At 37.8% G+C, this 18799-nt stretch overlaps 1 protein-coding gene across 1 annotated transcript in view; it reads right to left on the minus strand.

Annotated features, from left to right (window-relative positions):
* The window catches only part of LOC124842937 (protein ACTIVITY OF BC1 COMPLEX KINASE 7, chloroplastic-like), a 35247-nt gene extending 16448 nt beyond the window's left edge, over positions 1–18799 (minus strand). The window contains exons 1-12 of the mRNA XM_088098725.1: positions 18638–18799; positions 17142–17735; positions 16825–16968; positions 16380–16505; positions 16096–16183; positions 14793–14886; positions 14496–14589; positions 14251–14305; positions 14029–14120; positions 13679–13849; positions 205–261; positions 23–106 (exon numbers count right to left, since the gene is read on the minus strand). Of these exons, the coding sequence (XP_087954851.1) occupies positions 23–106; positions 205–261; positions 13679–13849; positions 14029–14120; positions 14251–14305; positions 14496–14589; positions 14793–14886; positions 16096–16183; positions 16380–16505; positions 16825–16968; positions 17142–17720 (1584 nt within the window). The 5' untranslated portion in view covers positions 17721–17735; positions 18638–18799. The remainder of the gene's footprint in view (positions 1–22; positions 107–204; positions 262–13678; positions 13850–14028; positions 14121–14250; positions 14306–14495; positions 14590–14792; positions 14887–16095; positions 16184–16379; positions 16506–16824; positions 16969–17141; positions 17736–18637) is intronic.

Genomic DNA, 18799 nt, shown 5'->3' on the forward strand with positions numbered 1-18799 from the left:
ATATAACTAAGTACTAACATACCTCCCCAATTGCAGATAAAGTCTGTTGTTGATCTGGTGTCTGGCTTAGAAGATTGTCCAAGAAAAACTGCACAGATCTCCTCACCTGTATGCCAAATTAAGAAATTTCTATGATCAAGATTTGTCATAATTTCAAATTGTTGATAATAATCTTATAAGAATATAGGTACTAAATATCCTTACTGATGATAGGTCACCAGTTGGTTGGAGGGCTCCAAGATCCATAAGGCATTGCATAACCTACACCATTGTGAATATAAAAGTTTAAGTAAATGTGAAAGGCCCTTGGAAATGTGAAGTTCAAGTTCAAAGAAACTTCAAATTCCTTATGCTGAAAAGTGTCCCTGGTTAATATAAATATACAATTGTAGTTGTACACACGGGAGCTAAACCATAAAATTACTATTGGGACAAAAAGTTTGAGGGAAATTGTTAGGAAATTAAATGTCTATGTAAGAAGTAAGAAAACAAATAGTTAGTTGGTTGGTTAGGAGGTTATAGTCTTTCTAATAGGAAGACTATAGGGTGAGTGTTTTTTTTGTAGGGGGGTTACATTGTTGATTGTTCTGATAGTTTTGACAAGATCCTGGGTGTCCTGTGGAAAGGGAAACATTATCCCTTGGCTGCTATCTTGAATCAAATAAACAAGGAATATTCAGAGAATTAGAAGTTGTGAATTACGTTTTAGTGTGTGCGAATCATGTGATCCAGGTTTCTTCTATCAAGAAACCTAACAGAAATTGTGTGCCTCCAGGCAGTACACTGATATCTCATTTACAGCATGTATATAATCCATCAAAAGAAAACTTCACTAGACAATTGTCAATAGTGACATTTATCCATCTATTCTACTGTGTTTAATATGCTAATGAGTCTAGACTTCATACATTAACATTTGTTCTCAAGCTTGAGGTTACAAATATATTAGCTTGTTACCAGTAAACACTACATGTAATTAATATGTAAAAGATTAGGATTTGTATCTTATAAACGATACATTGAGATAGTGCCCGAAAACATGATTTGCATCTTAAAAACAAACCTACATGTGACACTATCTTTACCTGCAGATCTTTACATTACAACCTTGTACATGGGTGAACACACATACTTTTACTACTACAGAAATTTCTCAAGACAATATACTGGAAACTAAAAGTTAGTGGAAACTTAACTCAAGGAATAAAATAGCTTAGTGTAGAGGAATTTTGCAACAGAATAGCAATGATACTAGATCACTGAAGAACATTTCTTCTCTTATTTTATTGTGACTAATGTGAGAACCTGATAATTAACACACTTAAATCCATCCTCTGATCACTGTTTTAATTCACCTTGCCACGTCAAAATTCCACTCTCTTTCTCTCTGCATGCACTGAATGCCATATGTCACTTTGGAAGCTTCTAAAAGCTGTAGTGGAAGCCAAGTGGCAGTGAGTAACTGCTCAACCGTTTGACGAGGGAGAGAAAATAATTTCTCTGAAAACTCTTCTCTTCCTTTCATGCAATCTTCTTCTTCTTCACGAATTCTGATCTTACATCTTCTCTGTATTTTCTCTGCACTCTTCCATCTTCTCTCTAAAATACCTTACTATCAACTCCTCTGATCTAATTTCAGAGACCGTAGACGCCTTCACTGCACCGTGAGCGTTATTCTGATCCGAACCAAACTGAGAACTGAACTGGTAAGTTCTCGTTCCTGCACTTGTCTGTTTTAGTTCATGCAAATCAAGATTTTTGGTTGCATGTGTAAGTTAGAAGTCTGATCTGTTAATGATTTTGGTGTATTAGATAAGTGGAAGTGGTTGAGTGAATTCTGGATAGGAAGCCGTGAGTGGTCGAGATAAATTCTAAGCATTTGGAAGTGCAGTGTTAGACCAGGTAAGGGAAGCTTTAGTAATTTAATTTAATATATGTTTGATCTGTATGACAGTAATGAATTGTGATGGATGTCTGAAATGTATGCATTATGCGAATTTTGAATATGCGTGATGAAGCAGAATTGAAATGGATGTATATCAGGAATGTTGTATGAAATTATGCAGTGAATGAAATGTATGAGTTGTAATGTGATTGATTCTGCATAATTTGGAATGATTTTGATCTGAACTGTATGTTGATATGATATGTTTGAAACTGGAAGATGGGAGACTCTGTATTTATGGATTGATAATAGGAATTTTGGAATGCATGAGAGTTATGTTAAAGATAAATTCTAAGTTATGAATCGTATGTAAAACTGTGAAATTCTCGTGTTTGAAAATCTGGAAAGTCTGGTTTTCTCTGATTGATGGTGTACGCTCGTCATCGAACGGTCTTATACCGTTCGGTTTCACTGGACAATAACTTAGAGTAAGAATTCTTTCATTTGGAGAGGATTCGGATCGAGAACGAGCGTTATTTGTGTGCAGAGTTAGGTTTGAGCGTTCGGCTCAACTTAGCGGGTCCAACCATTAAAGATATAAAGTGAAGTATAGTTAGGACGCTCGGTTTTGTTTACCAGCGTTCGTCATAAGTGGCGCTTAGTATTATACTGAGCGTTCGTCCAAATGAACTCTCAATTTTAGATTGAGCGTTCGTTCCAGTTAGCGTTCGGTCTGATACTGAACGTTCGTTTCCATGCGTGTTCGTTTCCATGCACATTCGTTCCTATGTGCGTTCGTTCTATTTGGTGCTCGGTCATTGACCTGGCGTTCGTCCTGAGCAGTGTTTGCTTTTATAATTGAACGCTCTTCTGATTATTGCTTCGTGAGCGAACGTATATGGCGTTCGTTCAAATTGTTAATTAACGTTCGGTCTTTGACTGGCAGTGTTGTTTTCTGAATTCAATTATATTTGATTGTTCATCTAAATATTTCTTATTGGCTTTATCCTTTGGAATTCTACCTGGAGTCTTGATACTTAAGATTTTTCTAAGTATTACCCATCTTTTCTCAGATCAGTTTTCTTCAAATTATTAAGTGTTGTAATGTAGTTAAGTTGATAAATGGTACGTTTCTTTTGTTCAGAAACGTGGACGTTTGAGTACTGTAATATGTTCGTCCCTATTTATGGAGTGATGACCGTTCTTTAAAATAAAGAGAGTGAACACAGAATGATAATTTGAATAAGAGAATTTGTGAATATGTGCGAATGGTATTTGGAATGGATTTATTGGATTGGATTATGAAAGAGCGTTCCAAGGAGGAACGTCTCTATGATGTGAATATGAGAAGTAGTGTAGTATGACCATGGTAAAGCTGCTGATGGCTGTTCATCCTGATATTCCGTGAGTGCTCATCCTCATGTAGAGGGGAGTAGGTCATACGTGGGAATGGCAGGAGGCCCTAGTCCTATTGAGTACTTTGGACTGATAGGGTTAACCTCGGGTGGCAGCTGATGCGAATTCCGGTTACTACACCACCCGGGTGCAAGAACGCCTGTAGATACATGGCATCATACAGTCCGGACAGTCTTTAATTATGAGAATTTGAATGAGTTACTGTATGCTGGGATATGTGTTTAATATTGTATGAACTGCATGACTTATTTTATAAGTTAAATTACGTTGATTTTATTGAATTAAATTACCTAAAGCTTACCCTTGCAACTTTTCCTTGTGTTGTCTACTGTTATGTACGTCCGTCTTGTCAATGCAATGATCATCCGTTGTGGATGTGAGCAGATGGAGATGCATCCCTTGAAACCATGCTGGAAGAAGAAAATTTGGAGGATGCCAACCTTGTGGACGTTGAAGTTAAAGCTGAGCAGTAAAGGCTCGTTTCTGTAGTAGCATTAGTTAGTTTTCTGTGCTGTATTCTGACAGTTCTGTGTATAGGTTTGCAGCGCTGTTCATACAGTATTAGTAGTAGTTAGTCTTTTTGTATAGCATTTTGGGACGTTGACTGTATATTTCTGCAGAACGTTTGTCCAGTAACTGGTTCTGTACCTTTTATGAATTTCTGAATACTGTAATTTGCTGTACATGCTGTTTTATCGTTTTGAGCAGCTGTTGTAAATGTTAAGACTGCACTGTTTTCTGTAAATGTGATTAGTTCTGATTAATGGTAATTACTATTTATTGGGATGTTACATTTATTGGTATCAGAGCAGTTTTGTTCTTTTAAGGACATATAGGGTATGAGTGCACTGTGCTTTTCGTTGTGTGCTTGATATGTGTTTGATGAGTTATTAATTTTTAACTCTTGAACATAGCTAACGTACGTTTTCTCTGATCCAGAAAACGAATGGCTCCTAGACTTCCTCCCCCACCTCAGCCGAATGAATCTGATGCACCAATTAGTGCCCGTGTGTTGGAGGCAGTCATAGACAGGCTTCAACAACAAAACACAACTTTGGTTGAGCAGAACGCTGCCTTGATGAGGCAAAACCAGGAAGCAATGCAAAGTATGGAGGCTTCTCGTGTTCACTCAGAAGCAACGCAAAGACAACTAATGGACATCTTGGCAGCTGGCCGAGGCACACCCGGAGCCTCCTCCTCTAATGCTGCACCCCATGCAGAATGGAGTTTGGAAAGCTTCTTGCAGCACCATCCTGCCAAGTTCAATGGCAAAGGGCTTCCGGATGAGGCGGATCAGTGGCTTAGAGATATGGAGCGGATCTATGATGCCAAAAGATGCCCAAATGAGAACCGTTTGGCATTCACAGAATACTTATTGACTGGTGAAGCTAGTCACTGGTGGACAAGTATGAAAGCTATCTTGACTGACGCGCAGAACCCCATTAATTGGGAGGTTTTTAGAGCAAAATTCTATGAAGAATACTTCCCTGACAGCGTTCGTTTTGCAAAGGAAGTTGAATTCTTACAGCTGGTTCAAGGGAGTATGTCAGTTTCAGAATACACTAATAAATTCAAACACCTTGTGCGGTTCAATACTATGGCAACAAGTGAAGAATGGCAATGCAGGAAGTTTGAGAACGGGTTGAGGAGTGATCTAAAAGTATTAATATCCTGTTTGTGTATCAGATCTTTCCCTGCTATGGTTGAAAGGGCAAAGGTCCTTGAGAAGAACATTGCTGAGGCCGAAAAACATAAGAAACAACAAGTGAGTAGGGGTCCGGTTATGTCCAGAGGTACATCAAATGTGAGAGGGTCCCCATATACTCGTCCCACTCAATCCTCTGGTGGATCACAAGCTTTGGTCACTGTTGGCCAATCTGGACAGCCGAGAAGCTTGACCTGTTATCAGTGTGGAGGACCACACTATCGGTGGGCATGTCCGCAGCTGGCAGGAGGAAAATATTGTACTCGTTGCAGGCAGAGTGGGCATTTAGAGAACGAGTGCAGTATGGGAGGAAGAGCGGCAATGAGGCCGCCAAACGCTGGGAGGACCCAACAAGGGAGAGGTGGACGTGCACAAGCCACAGGGAGAGTTTATGCTATTACTGGTGCTGAAGCTGCTAGTTCAGGTACACTCATCACCAGCACTTGCATGTTATATGGAAAGCCTTGCTGTGTACTGTATGACTCGGGGGCAACTCATTCCTTCATCTCGAAGGCGTGTGTTGAGAAACTGGGAATAAAAGAGAGTGAATTACAGTTTGATCTGGTGGTGTCAACCCCAGCAGCTGGTGGGATTAAGACATCTACAGTTTGTGTAAGATGTCCTATAGAAGTTGAGGGGCGTAGATATAAGGTCAATCTTATTTGTTTACCCCTGCAAGACTTAGAAGTAATTTTAGGGATGGATTGGTTGGCTACCAATCGGATCCTCATTGATTGCGGGAAGAAGGAGTTGGTTTTTCCCAATGAAGAAGAAGAGGAATTGTCTCTCACTCTCGGTCAATTGAAGGAGGATATCATGGAGGGAGCAAGCTGTTTTCTGATAATGACGTATGAAGATAATGGGGTAGAGAGTTCGTCCAACAATGATGGCAGCAGAGGACGAACAGTAGTAGATGAGTTTCCAGATGTTTTTCCTGATGAAGTCCCTGGTCTACCTCCCATTCGTGAGGTAGAATTCACAATCGATCTGGTAACCACTGCTGCACCCATCTCGGTCCAACCTTACAGGATGGCACCAGCTGAATTAGTGGAACTCAAGAAGCAAATTGAAGAATTAATGGACAAAAGGTTCATCCGTCCAAGTGCTTCTCCTTGGGGAGCGCCAGTATTGTTGGTAAAGAAGAAGGATGGCAGCTCACGACTATGCATTGATTATAGACAACTTAATAAGCTGACCATCAAGAACAAGTATCCTCTTCCAAGGATTGATGACCTGCTGGACCAGTTGCATGGTGCCTGTGTATTTTCTAAGATTGATTTACGTTCGGGCTATCATCAAATTAGAGTGAAAGAGGAGGACATTCAGAAGACTGCATTTCGGTCTCGTTATGGCCATTATGAGTATGTGGTGATGCCCTTTGGAGTGACAAACGCACCTGCAATCTTCATGGATTATATGAACAGAATTTTTAGACCGTACCTGGATAAGTTTGTTGTGGTATTTATTGATGACATCCTCATTTACTCCAAGAGCTTTGATGAACATGAAGAGCATTTGAGGATCGTCTTGAGCGTGTTGAGGGAGAAAGAGTTGTATGCCAAACGTTCAAAGTGTGAATTTTGGATGAAGGAGATCCAATTCCTGGGGCACGTTGTTTCTGCTGGTGGTATTGCAGTGGATCCAGCCAAGGTGAAGGCAGTGCTGGATTGGGAGAGTCCACGTTCAGTCATGGAAGTTAGAAGCTTTGTGGGACTCGCGGGCTATTATAGGAGATTTATTGAAGGATTTTCCAAGATAGTAGCCCCTCTGACTTACCTCACCAGGAAGGACCAGCCGTTTGCTTGGACAGATAAATGTGAGGAGAGCTTCCAGGAATTGAAGAAGAAATTAACAAGCGCTCCTGTGTTGGTCATTCCAGATACAGCCAAACCTTTTGAAGTGTATTGTGATGCATCATATCAAGGTTTGGGCTGTGTACTGATGCAGGAAAGAAAGGCAGTGGCATACGCTTCCAGGCAGTTGAAAATTCATGAGAAGAATTACCCCACACACGACTTGGAGCTGGCAGCAGTGGTGTTTGCGTTGAAAATCTGGAGGCATTATCTGTATGGTGCAACGTTTCAAGTATTTAGTGATCACAAGAGTCTCAAGTACCTCTTTGATCAAAAGGAGTTGAATATGAGGCAAAGGAGGTGGCTTGAATTCTTGAAGGATTACGAATTTGAATTACTGTATCATCCTGGAAAAGCAAATGTGGTGGCTGATGCATTGAGTAGGAAAGCCGTAAGGGTCTCTGCAATGATGGTGAAGGAGCTGAATTTGGTAGAAAGCTTTAGAGATCTAAGATTGCAGTTTGACTTGGGAACGGACGTTATCAGATGCTGTAATCTCAGAATTTCCAGTGATGTATTTGACCGAATCTGGAAGAAGCAACGTGAGGATGAAGAGCTGGTGAAGATATTGGGCGAGCTCAGTTTGAATAAAGATAAGGATTTCAATGCAGGAACAGACGGTATGTTGCGTTACCGGGGAAGGACGTGTGTCCCTAATGATGTCGAACTGAGGAAAATCATATTGGAGGAAGCACATCACAGCCGTCTTAGCATGCATCCTGGCATGACTAAGATGTATCATGACCTTCGTTTGTCATTCTGGTGGCCTGGGATGAAGAGTGATATTGCACGTTTTGTGGCCTCTTGTTTAACCTGTCAACGTGCAAAAGCTGAACACCAAAGACCAGGAGGATTGCTGCAGCCTTTGGAAATTCCAGAATGGAAGTGGGACAGCATCTCTATGGATTTCGTGACTCATCTGCCACGTACAGTCCGAAACCATGATTCGATTTGGGTAATTGTGGATAGATTGACTAAGAGCGCCCATTTCCTGGCTGTTAATTTAAGGATGTCCATGACAAATTTGGCCAAGCTGTACGTTAAGGAGATTGTTAGATTGCATGGAGTTCCTTCCAGTATTATATCAGATCGGGATACGAGATTCACATCTCGTTTTTGGCAGTCATTGCAAGGAGAATTGGGAAGCAAACTGCAAATGAGTTCTGCATATCACCCTCAGACGGATGGCCAATCTGAACGAACCATCCAAACTCTTGAAGACTTGTTGAGGACCTGCGTTATAGATCATATGGGAGTATGGGATGAGGTTCTGCCGCTTGTGGAATTCACGTATAATAACAGTTATCAAGCAAGCATAGGAATGGCACCGTTTGAAGCTCTTTATGGAAGAAAGTGTAGAACTCCTTTGTGTTGGTTCCAAGAAGGTGAAACTGCAGTCACTGGACCAGAATTAATCCAACAAACAACAGAGAAAGTGAAACTGATCCAAGAGCGTTTGAAGACTTCCCAAAGCAGGCAGAAATCGTATGCTGATAAAAGAAGAAGACCCTTAGAATTTGTTGCTGGAGATCACGTGTTTCTGAGGTTGAATCCAATCACTGGTGTGGGAAGAATCCTTCGTCCAAAGAAGCTTTCTCCCAAGTACGTTGGACCTTATCAAATTCTGAAGAAGATTGGAGCAGTGGCGTATGAATTGGCTTTACCACCTCAACTGTCCAACCTTCATCCAGTCTTTCATGTCTCTCAACTCCGTAAATATATGGCTGATCCATCACACGTATTGGAGTTAGAAGATATCCAACTTCGGCCAGATAGAACACTGGAGATGCAACCAGTCTGCATTGAAGACAGCCGCACCAGACTTTACAAAGGGAAGGAGGTTCGTCTTGTGAAAGTGGTGTGGAATGCAAAGACTGGTGACTCAACATGGGAGGTTGAAGAGGCTGTGAGAGAATTGTATCCGCACCTATTCCCTGGTAAGCTTTAGAATTTTCGAGGACGAAAATTTTTGTAGTTAGGGGGAATGTGAGAACCTGATAATTAACACACTTAAATCCATCCTCTGATCACTGTTTTAATTCACCTTGCCACGTCAAAATTCCACTCTCTTTCTCTCTGCATGCACTGAATGCCATATGTCACTTTGGAAGCTTCTAAAAGCTGTAGTGGAAGCCAAGTGGCAGTGAGTAACTGCTCAACCGTTTGACGAGGGAGAGAAAATAATTTCTCTGAAAACTCTTCTCTTCCTTTCATGCAATCTTCTTCTTCTTCACGAATTCTGATCTTACATCTTCTCTGTATTTTCTCTGCACTCTTCCATCTTCTCTCTAAAATACCTTACTATCAACTCCTCTGATCTAATTTCAGAGACCGTAGACGCCTTCACTGCACCGTGAGCGTTATTCTGATCCGAACCAAACTGAGAACTGAACTGGTAAGTTCTCGTTCCTGCACTTGTCTGTTTTAGTTCATGCAAATCAAGATTTTTGGTTGCATGTGTAAGTTAGAAGTCTGATCTGTTAATGATTTTGGTGTATTAGATAAGTGGAAGTGGTTGAGTGAATTCTGGATAGGAAGCCGTGAGTGGTCGAGATAAATTCTAAGCATTTGGAAGTGCAGTGTTAGACCAGGTAAGGGAAGCTTTAGTAATTTAATTTAATATATGTTTGATCTGTATGACAGTAATGAATTGTGATGGATGTCTGAAATGTATGCATTATGCGAATTTTGAATATGCGTGATGAAGCAGAATTGAAATGGATGTATATCAGGAATGTTGTATGAAATTATGCAGTGAATGAAATGTATGAGTTGTAATGTGATTGATTCTGCATAATTTGGAATGATTTTGATCTGAACTGTATGTTGATATGATATGTTTGAAACTGGAAGATGGGAGACTCTGTATTTATGGATTGATAATAGGAATTTTGGAATGCATGAGAGTTATGTTAAAGATAAATTCTAAGTTATGAATCGTATGTAAAACTGTGAAATTCTCGTGTTTGAAAATCTGGAAAGTCTGGTTTTCTCTGATTGATGGTGTACGCTCGTCATCGAACGGTCTTATACCGTTCGGTTTCACTGGACAATAACTTAGAGTAAGAATTCTTTCATTTGGAGAGGATTCGGATCGAGAACGAGCGTTATTTGTGTGCAGAGTTAGGTTTGAGCGTTCGGCTCAACTTAGCGGGTCCAACCATTAAAGATATAAAGTGAAGTATAGTTAGGACGCTCGGTTTTGTTTACCAGCGTTCGTCATAAGTGGCGCTTAGTATTATACTGAGCGTTCGTCCAAATGAACTCTCAATTTTAGATTGAGCGTTCGTTCCAGTTAGCGTTCGGTCTGATACTGAACGTTCGTTTCCATGCGTGTTCGTTTCCATGCACATTCGTTCCTATGTGCGTTCGTTCTATTTGGTGCTCGGTCATTGACCTGGCGTTCGTCCTGAGCAGTGTTTGCTTTTATAATTGAACGCTCTTCTGATTATTGCTTCGTGAGCGAACGTATATGGCGTTCGTTCAAATTGTTAATTAACGTTCGGTCTTTGACTGGCAGTGTTGTTTTCTGAATTCAATTATATTTGATTGTTCATCTAAATATTTCTTATTGGCTTTATCCTTTGGAATTCTACCTGGAGTCTTGATACTTAAGATTTTTCTAAGTATTACCCATCTTTTCTCAGATCAGTTTTCTTCAAATTATTAAGTGTTGTAATGTAGTTAAGTTGATAAATGGTACGTTTCTTTTGTTCAGAAACGTGGACGTTTGAGTACTGTAATATGTTCGTCCCTATTTATGGAGTGATGACCGTTCTTTAAAATAAAGAGAGTGAACACAGAATGATAATTTGAATAAGAGAATTTGTGAATATGTGCGAATGGTATTTGGAATGGATTTATTGGATTGGATTATGAAAGAGCGTTCCAAGGAGGAACGTCTCTATGATGTGAATATGAGAAGTAGTGTAGTATGACCATGGTAAAGCTGCTGATGGCTGTTCATCCTGATATTCCGTGAGTGCTCATCCTCATGTAGAGGGGAGTAGGTCATACGTGGGAATGGCAGGAGGCCCTAGTCCTATTGAGTACTTTGGACTGATAGGGTTAACCTCGGGTGGCAGCTGATGCGAATTCCGGTTACTACACCACCCGGGTGCAAGAACGCCTGTAGATACATGGCATCATACAGTCCGGACAGTCTTTAATTATGAGAATTTGAATGAGTTACTGTATGCTGGGATATGTGTTTAATATTGTATGAACTGCATGACTTATTTTATAAGTTAAATTACGTTGATTTTATTGAATTAAATTACCTAAAGCTTACCCTTGCAACTTTTCCTTGTGTTGTCTACTGTTATGTACGTCCGTCTTGTCAATGCAATGATCATCCGTTGTGGATGTGAGCAGATGGAGATGCATCCCTTGAAACCATGCTGGAAGAAGAAAATTTGGAGGATGCCAACCTTGTGGACGTTGAAGTTAAAGCTGAGCAGTAAAGGCTCGTTTCTGTAGTAGCATTAGTTAGTTTTCTGTGCTGTATTCTGACAGTTCTGTGTATAGGTTTGCAGCGCTGTTCATACAGTATTAGTAGTAGTTAGTCTTTTTGTATAGCATTTTGGGACGTTGACTGTATATTTCTGCAGAACGTTTGTCCAGTAACTGGTTCTGTACCTTTTATGAATTTCTGAATACTGTAATTTGCTGTACATGCTGTTTTATCGTTTTGAGCAGCTGTTGTAAATGTTAAGACTGCACTGTTTTCTGTAAATGTGATTAGTTCTGATTAATGGTAATTACTATTTATTGGGATGTTACAACTAAGAAGGTGCTGATTTGAACACAATTTTAAGCTAATTTACTGCTTAATCACTAGCTAACATGAGCAATCATAATTAAAAATTTACTATATATTTTAACATCAATGTCTGCTAAATATGTTGATGAATCTTGATTAATATTCGAACATGTACAAAATGAATATGGATGACACATGAATGCTCAAATTAAATAATAAAAACGTTTATATGCCTCTCAATATATCACAATATTGGGGTTGCATTAGAATTAGGTTAGGTACTACATATTTCTAATATGGTATCAAAGCCTTATACCTTAAGGGTTTAAAATTTATCCTTGTGACCCCAATGTTTTAATAACCAATTGATTTCAACATGCGGTAGATGGTGGCTGAGTGCATTTTGGATAGTTGGTTTGTGAGCAACTACCATGCTATTAATTGACAATTAAAACTTTAGACCCTCGGAATATTTAAGCCCCTTATTTGAGAGTTTACACAAAGAAGGAATTCTAGGTGTGAAGAACAAAATAATAAATCAGCTAAATATGTTTCAAATAAAAGATGTTAGTAAATGGTTGTTAAATTGTTACGTTTAACCTTACAAAGGATGTTATTGAATTTCTTTGTTCTACTATAATAATTTGTTTTTTGGTTGTCATCCCTAGCAAAGTAGAAATCTAGTATAGGCTACAACAACAAAGTCTCATGTGAGATTGGTTAAAAACCAAAGTTTTAGGAATACTATTTAGCAAGAAAACTCCCTTGAGAACTTCCTCCAAAGTCCTTTTTGGTATCCCTCTTCCTTTTTCTCAATATTAAATATCATGCAATCAACTCTTTTGATGGATATTTCTTATGGTCTTCTTTGTACAACCATTGTTGGAGATCCCATATCAATTAAGACAAATGTTAAATAAATAAATCGATAGAGATCTCATCTTACAAGCCGGTTTTGTAGAATATTGAGTTAGGCTTAAAATCTACTTCTTAAGAACTTTTTTAACCAATTTTCTATTATCTTTTCCTCAATTGGTGCTACACAAATCTTTTCTTGTACATAATAATTTTCTATTTTATCCATTCTTGTATGCTCACACATCCATCATAACATTCTTATTTCTACTATTCCCACCTGTTTCATGTTGTTCTCTCATAGTCCAATATTCACTACCATAGAGTATAGTTGGGCATATAGTTGTGTGATAAAACCTGCCTTTGAATTTGATGGTTACTTTGCCATCACAAATAACCTCTGATACCTTTCTCGTTTTATCCATCTTGTATCGTCTGTAACATTATCATTCCTTTTTTCCATCATTTTGCATGATTGAACCCAACTTTAAGCTTAAAAACCTATGGTATGATGATATATTCTCCCACTTTACTTATGAGTCATCTTGCTCCTATGTCTTTCTAAAATTGCATTGCATATACTGTCTTACTCCTACTTAAATGAAAACCCTATGTTTCCGAAATTTTCCTTCAAAGTTCAAGCCTAATGTTAATTGCTTCCCTTGATTTCTCAATCAAGACTATATCATGCTCAAAAAAATACAAAAATAAGGAAACTCTTTTGTATGTCCTTGATAAGCACATCCAAGACTAGGTTAGACATGCAAGGACTTAAGGCTAAACCTTGGTGTATATCCAAATAGGAAAGTCCTTAGCATCTCCTCTCGGAGTTCTCCCACTTCAAGGGGAAATTTTCCTAAAAGGAATAGAGGACACTTCCCTCAGAGCTAAGCTTTGGAGATTGGTGCACAAAGGTTTGCTAATCCATCATTGTTTACCTTGTATTCATCTCTCAAACAGTAAATTTCTCCCTAAACATTGCACACAAATTAACGTTTGCTAACATATAATTCCTATACAAGTTTCATATTTTGATATATATCAAGCTCCATGTAATCTTACATGTCTACAAAAAGAAAGAAGCATGAAGAAACAATAGAAAACAAATTTTGATATTAGTTTATCAAGACATCAGATGGGAAGTACTTGTTGTGATAATGTCTCCCATGTTTACAAAGATGCAATCAAAGTAGAAACTAGACCTTTTTGGCATCCTTCTCATAGACAGCATAGAACAGTTCAAGCAGCCTCTCTCGGGTGAAAGATTTTATCTCCCCCATCATACCAAAGTCATAATAAATAATTGCTTCATCAACATCAACGGCAAGATTTCCAGGATGTGGATCAGCATGAAAGAAACCAGTTTTCAATATCTGAAAAACAAGCAAGATTTAATACTCAAAATACCTTTTATCTACAACTATCTTGAAGCAAAATGTCTTTTGTATGTTTATTAAAACATAGGCATATATACGCTATTAAACATTCACACGAACCCAAAAGATGACAATATTGAATATTTAAAGTTTCAGAGCGAAACAACAATGTGGACCTGAATCAAGTATGCCTCAATAGTGTGTGATGAGATTCGTAATCGATCATAACCACGTGAAGTTAACATATCCACTTCATTTATTTTGATACCTATTTTCAAAAAGTAAAAGCAAAGTTCAACGATATAATGATATACAACTTGAAGGGAAAAAGTTAATTATTGTAGCTTCCACTTTTAAAGAAAAAGAAGAAAACAAGATGCACTTGTCAAGTTGACAACCTGGTACATACTCCAATGCCAATACCTTCGATGCAGTATAATCCCAATAAACCAGCTGCAAAGGTGAAAACGAAGGATGCAGTAGTAAAAATTAACATTAGCTCTAGACATTAGTGATTTATATGTGCTAGATACATGTTTAAAGGAGATTAGGAAGATTGGAGAGGTAAACTAAGTTTCAAGGAAACTGAAACTATCTGAATAAAAATATCCAGCAGAGTATAGCATGGCAACAAGAAACATACAGGTACTCGGACCCACTTTATGTTTCGAAAATCTCGGCGGAATCTATCAGAATTCTTTCCTTCATTTATATAATCAATTTCTTGATACAAAATCCTGAAAAGTACCATGTGCAGGACAATATAAATTACATAAGACATGTTAAGGATAATATAAAATACATAAGGGACAATTCCAATGACAGTAATTAATGATAGTAGGTAAAATGAAGGCCAAAACAAGTTAGTAAAAGTCTATGACTTTAACGTGCAATGAGGGAAGAAGAAATTTGCTTAAAACATAATGTTTGTATTACTTACGTTGCACATTCTTCATAGATACCAACCCAATCTCTTGTTGGACCCCCTAGAGTTTCACTTCTCTGAAAATATTCTGCAATCAGCTTTAAGTTTCCTGGACATGACAAGGAAACTTGTTAGAGTAAAACAAAGTTTCAACAATGACCAGGCTTTAACCTCACTAATTGACCACAACTGGTACTACTAAAGCTCAAAACATGTGTAAGAAATAACTCATTCAGATCATTGACCAGACTAGATTATTAAAGTAAAGCTACCTAAAAACAATATTTATATTTATTAGACTTTTTATTAGCATAAGCATCACAATGAGAAATCTGATCCCAATTACATTAGTACTGTAGATCAAGGCTTGGGAAACTTCAATACTTCATTAGTGTTGAAAGGATTAGTGAAAAATAGGTCATAGAGGATGGTACTGCTTGGGACCATGTTGAGAAGAGAAACCGAGAAAAAATATTATAAGTTCCATATATTACGTACACACATTAGTATTCGTATTTATAATGAAGACATACAATAATAAGGATCAAAACAAAATCAATGTGTAAGAATGGGTAAATATTTGGTAAGAAATTTCCTTATCAAATCATATCATATCTACTTATTTAATGTAATAATTAGACTAGATATTTCCTTGACAGACAATACGATGAGTCATTTTACACTATCTTCATGTGTTGATCATTGGAATGCAGTCCTATGAATCTTCGAATACATTAAGAATGGTCTGGGTCAAGGATTGCTATATAAAGACAAATGAAATGTTCAAGTTTGGAATACTTCAATGCAGATAGGGTGATTAATCTATTGCTGGGTAGTCTAAATTGGAATATTGTATTTTTGTGTATTGTAAATCTTGTATCTAGGCAAAGTAAGAAGCAAAATGTAGTTGTTGAAGTTTAGAGACCATGTATTGAGCCAAGAAAATGTTCATGTGTGAGCTTATAAGAATAAACTGAAGTATAGTGATTAACTTGTAGGTATCCTTTCAATGTGCCAGAAGCCACTGTTCATGTTAAAAGTTGCATTTGATTTTGTATGCTCTATTATGAGAAAGAATATTAGAAAGTATATCCTATTTAGAGAAAAAACCTTTTATATTGGGGGCATTATATTTTGTTTTGTAAATTATTAGGATTTGACACCTTGTTTTAAATCCCCTAATATTAGAGATTGCAAATCATGTAGAGTTTCCTCAAATAATTTAGATTTCCTTTGATCCATCTCAAGTGTGATGACAATAACTATATCAAAATCACAAGACGTAGCAAAAGGAAGAAACAAAATGACCACAACTTACGCAAGTCAATGTCAAAAAGCTTCTTTAGTCCAGGCCTTTGGACTTTGAGAACTACCTTTTCTCCATTGTGTAATATAGCTCGATGAACCTACAAATAGGGCTCCAAAAATTGGAAGTAAAAAAAGCTGAGTTATCTCGTTTGATTGTCTGTAATGTCACGAAGTTGTGTTCAAATTTAGAGTTCTAGCACTAGAAAGGCCACCACTAACATCAACGCATTAAGATCATTAGCTTGAATACAAGAAATAAAAAAAAATATGATTGTCAGCATAGGCATAATTCACCTGACCAAGACTAGCAGCAGCAATGGGCCGATCTTCAAACTCTTTAAACAATACATTAATGGGTGCTCCTAATTCACTCTCAATAAAGCCTCTTGCTTTCTTAGGAGAAAAAGCAGGTACCCTGTCCTGCAGAATGTTGTATTAAGATTAAAAACTATTAATAAGTATTGCAAATGAGAGATATAAAGAACAGATAGGAAGACAAGAGAGAGAACTAAAAATATGATTCAAAATTAACTGTGATTACATCAGAGATAGCTATAAATAGCTATGAGCGTAACTCAATCCTAAGTCAGCACTGTAAGCATCTGTAACTAACTTGTAACTACATTAAAAAGAAAGTGAAATGTAAAATTCAAAATACAGTGAATTCCTTGCTAATAGAATTTCTCTAAAAGTATGTCAAATAGGAACCCAAATTGAGTACTAGACCCTACAAATGTACCTGCAATTTCGCAAGCTCGTCTACAAACTCCCGAGGAAATAGATCCGACCTTGTTGATGATAACTGTCCAAGTTTAATGAAAGTTGGGCCAAGCTGTAATACACACTCCCTTAGCCATGCAGCAGTTTTCTGCCTTCTTCTTTTCTGAAATACAATGTCAAATTACTTTGAATCAGCAAAGGAAAAGCACAACAGAAACTTAATTAGAAAATTAATAGGGATGAGGGCTGAAGAAATTTTTGTTGAGAGGATCCCTGCCGGAAATGACTGAAGTCAGAAGAGAAGAAGTTGGCAACGACATAACTTCCATAACCTACCTGCTTTTCTTCTGTAAAGCCACCCAAATATGCCCATTTTGCATTGTCCAATAGAACTCGAATACGTAAAGAAAGAACAAAAGACCAAACATCAATAGATCTCTGCACGGAATTGTAATTTTCATTGGCCCAACTGAAGCCTTCATCCGAGGGCAAAACTTTTAGCTCTTCTAGTGGTGGAAGTTCTTTAGAGGTTCCAGATTTCACTGTCTTTGTCAAGGCCAGGCTAGGGTCCCTTCTTACTAAACTTGCTCCATTAACATCTTGCTTTGAACTGCTCCCTATTTCCACTTTATTCTCTAACATTGTCTTTCTTTTCACTACCTCATTTGTTGGAACCATTTTAACAACTCTACCATTTGTACCATATTTTGATGGAGGCAATCCTGTCTGTCGCATTTCAACCAGGAATCTAGGAAATTTATCATTCTCTGACTTATCAGATTTTGACCTTCTATTCTTTGGCAATTTACGAACTGAAATTGAGCCTGGAAAACTGAGATTGTGTAGTGCTCTTCGCTGATTTCCCAACTTTATATTGTTGTAACAATAACCATGCAAAGCCATTATTACTGCCATTCAAGATGATGATACCTTGCAAAACATCAACATAAAAGAAAAGGAACAGTACATGTCAAGTTGGTACTTAATTCAGAAAATCAATGGAATCTCATAAAAACAAGGCTTCAAAGAAGACTAAGGAGAGGACAGGTTGAGGCTGAAGGGTGTGATCAAAATTCTGAATGGTATAAAGAAATTCAAATGAAAAACAACAAATAATCGAAATTACATCAATCAGGCAACAGCTCCATATGCTTATGCCATATCTTTCCCTTAACAAAGGCTGAACAGAATCGGTAAGACAGCAAACGTGTCATGTTGAGTGGTTAAACAGGGCCAACACAATACAGGAAACCAAACCAACTAAAAAAACATAAATTTGATGAACCCCATCTCAGATGTAATTTTTTGTTTATTTTCTCAAATAACAACGATCAATCTTTCTCGTGATTCGAACAAGTACTAAATGTGGGTGTCTCTCCCATCATAGACTAGCCCGTTTGCCTGAACACCCCTCCCAGTTTCATCTTAGATAATTCATTATCATATATCAAAAATAAGAAAAAGAAAATCCTACGACCAACTATCAAAAGGATTAGAGCTTCATAGTAGTAACTCCCAAACTTACTATCAATCACCAATTAATCATCATCAGAAACACAAAACTTAAGAACATCGTACAGACAAAGCAACAGAGTAACTCAATACTCCAATTGAGAGAGACAATTTTACTGAGAAATTTAAAGCCAATGGAATCAAAGCATTGTAATTTAATTTAAACCTTTGACTCTTACACTGCAATGAGACTACCAGAAAGATCAAGTTCAATCAAATTTGCAAGCAAAATCGCGTGCCCAGTTGAGATAACTCGCCGAACAATAACATTACCAATTGAAAGAAGCAATTCAGATAGGAAGTGGATAATTGGTGCAAACCTTGGACAACAGAGACACCCTCAAAGACCCCAGAGGTACTAGGATGTTCTGGCTTCAAGTACCTTTCAACGTTGAGGGTGGTAGTGGACTTGGGACATGTAGCATTATACAGATTTTTTTAATAATTTGGTACTCTTTTTTAATTTAAATTCGGTGGAAAGG

Source organism: Vigna umbellata, chromosome 9 (assembly GCF_029865625.1).
Source record: "Vigna umbellata cultivar VRB3 chromosome 9, Vumbellata_1.0, whole genome shotgun sequence".
In the NCBI taxonomy this organism is placed as follows: Eukaryota; Viridiplantae; Streptophyta; class Magnoliopsida; order Fabales; family Fabaceae; genus Vigna; species Vigna umbellata.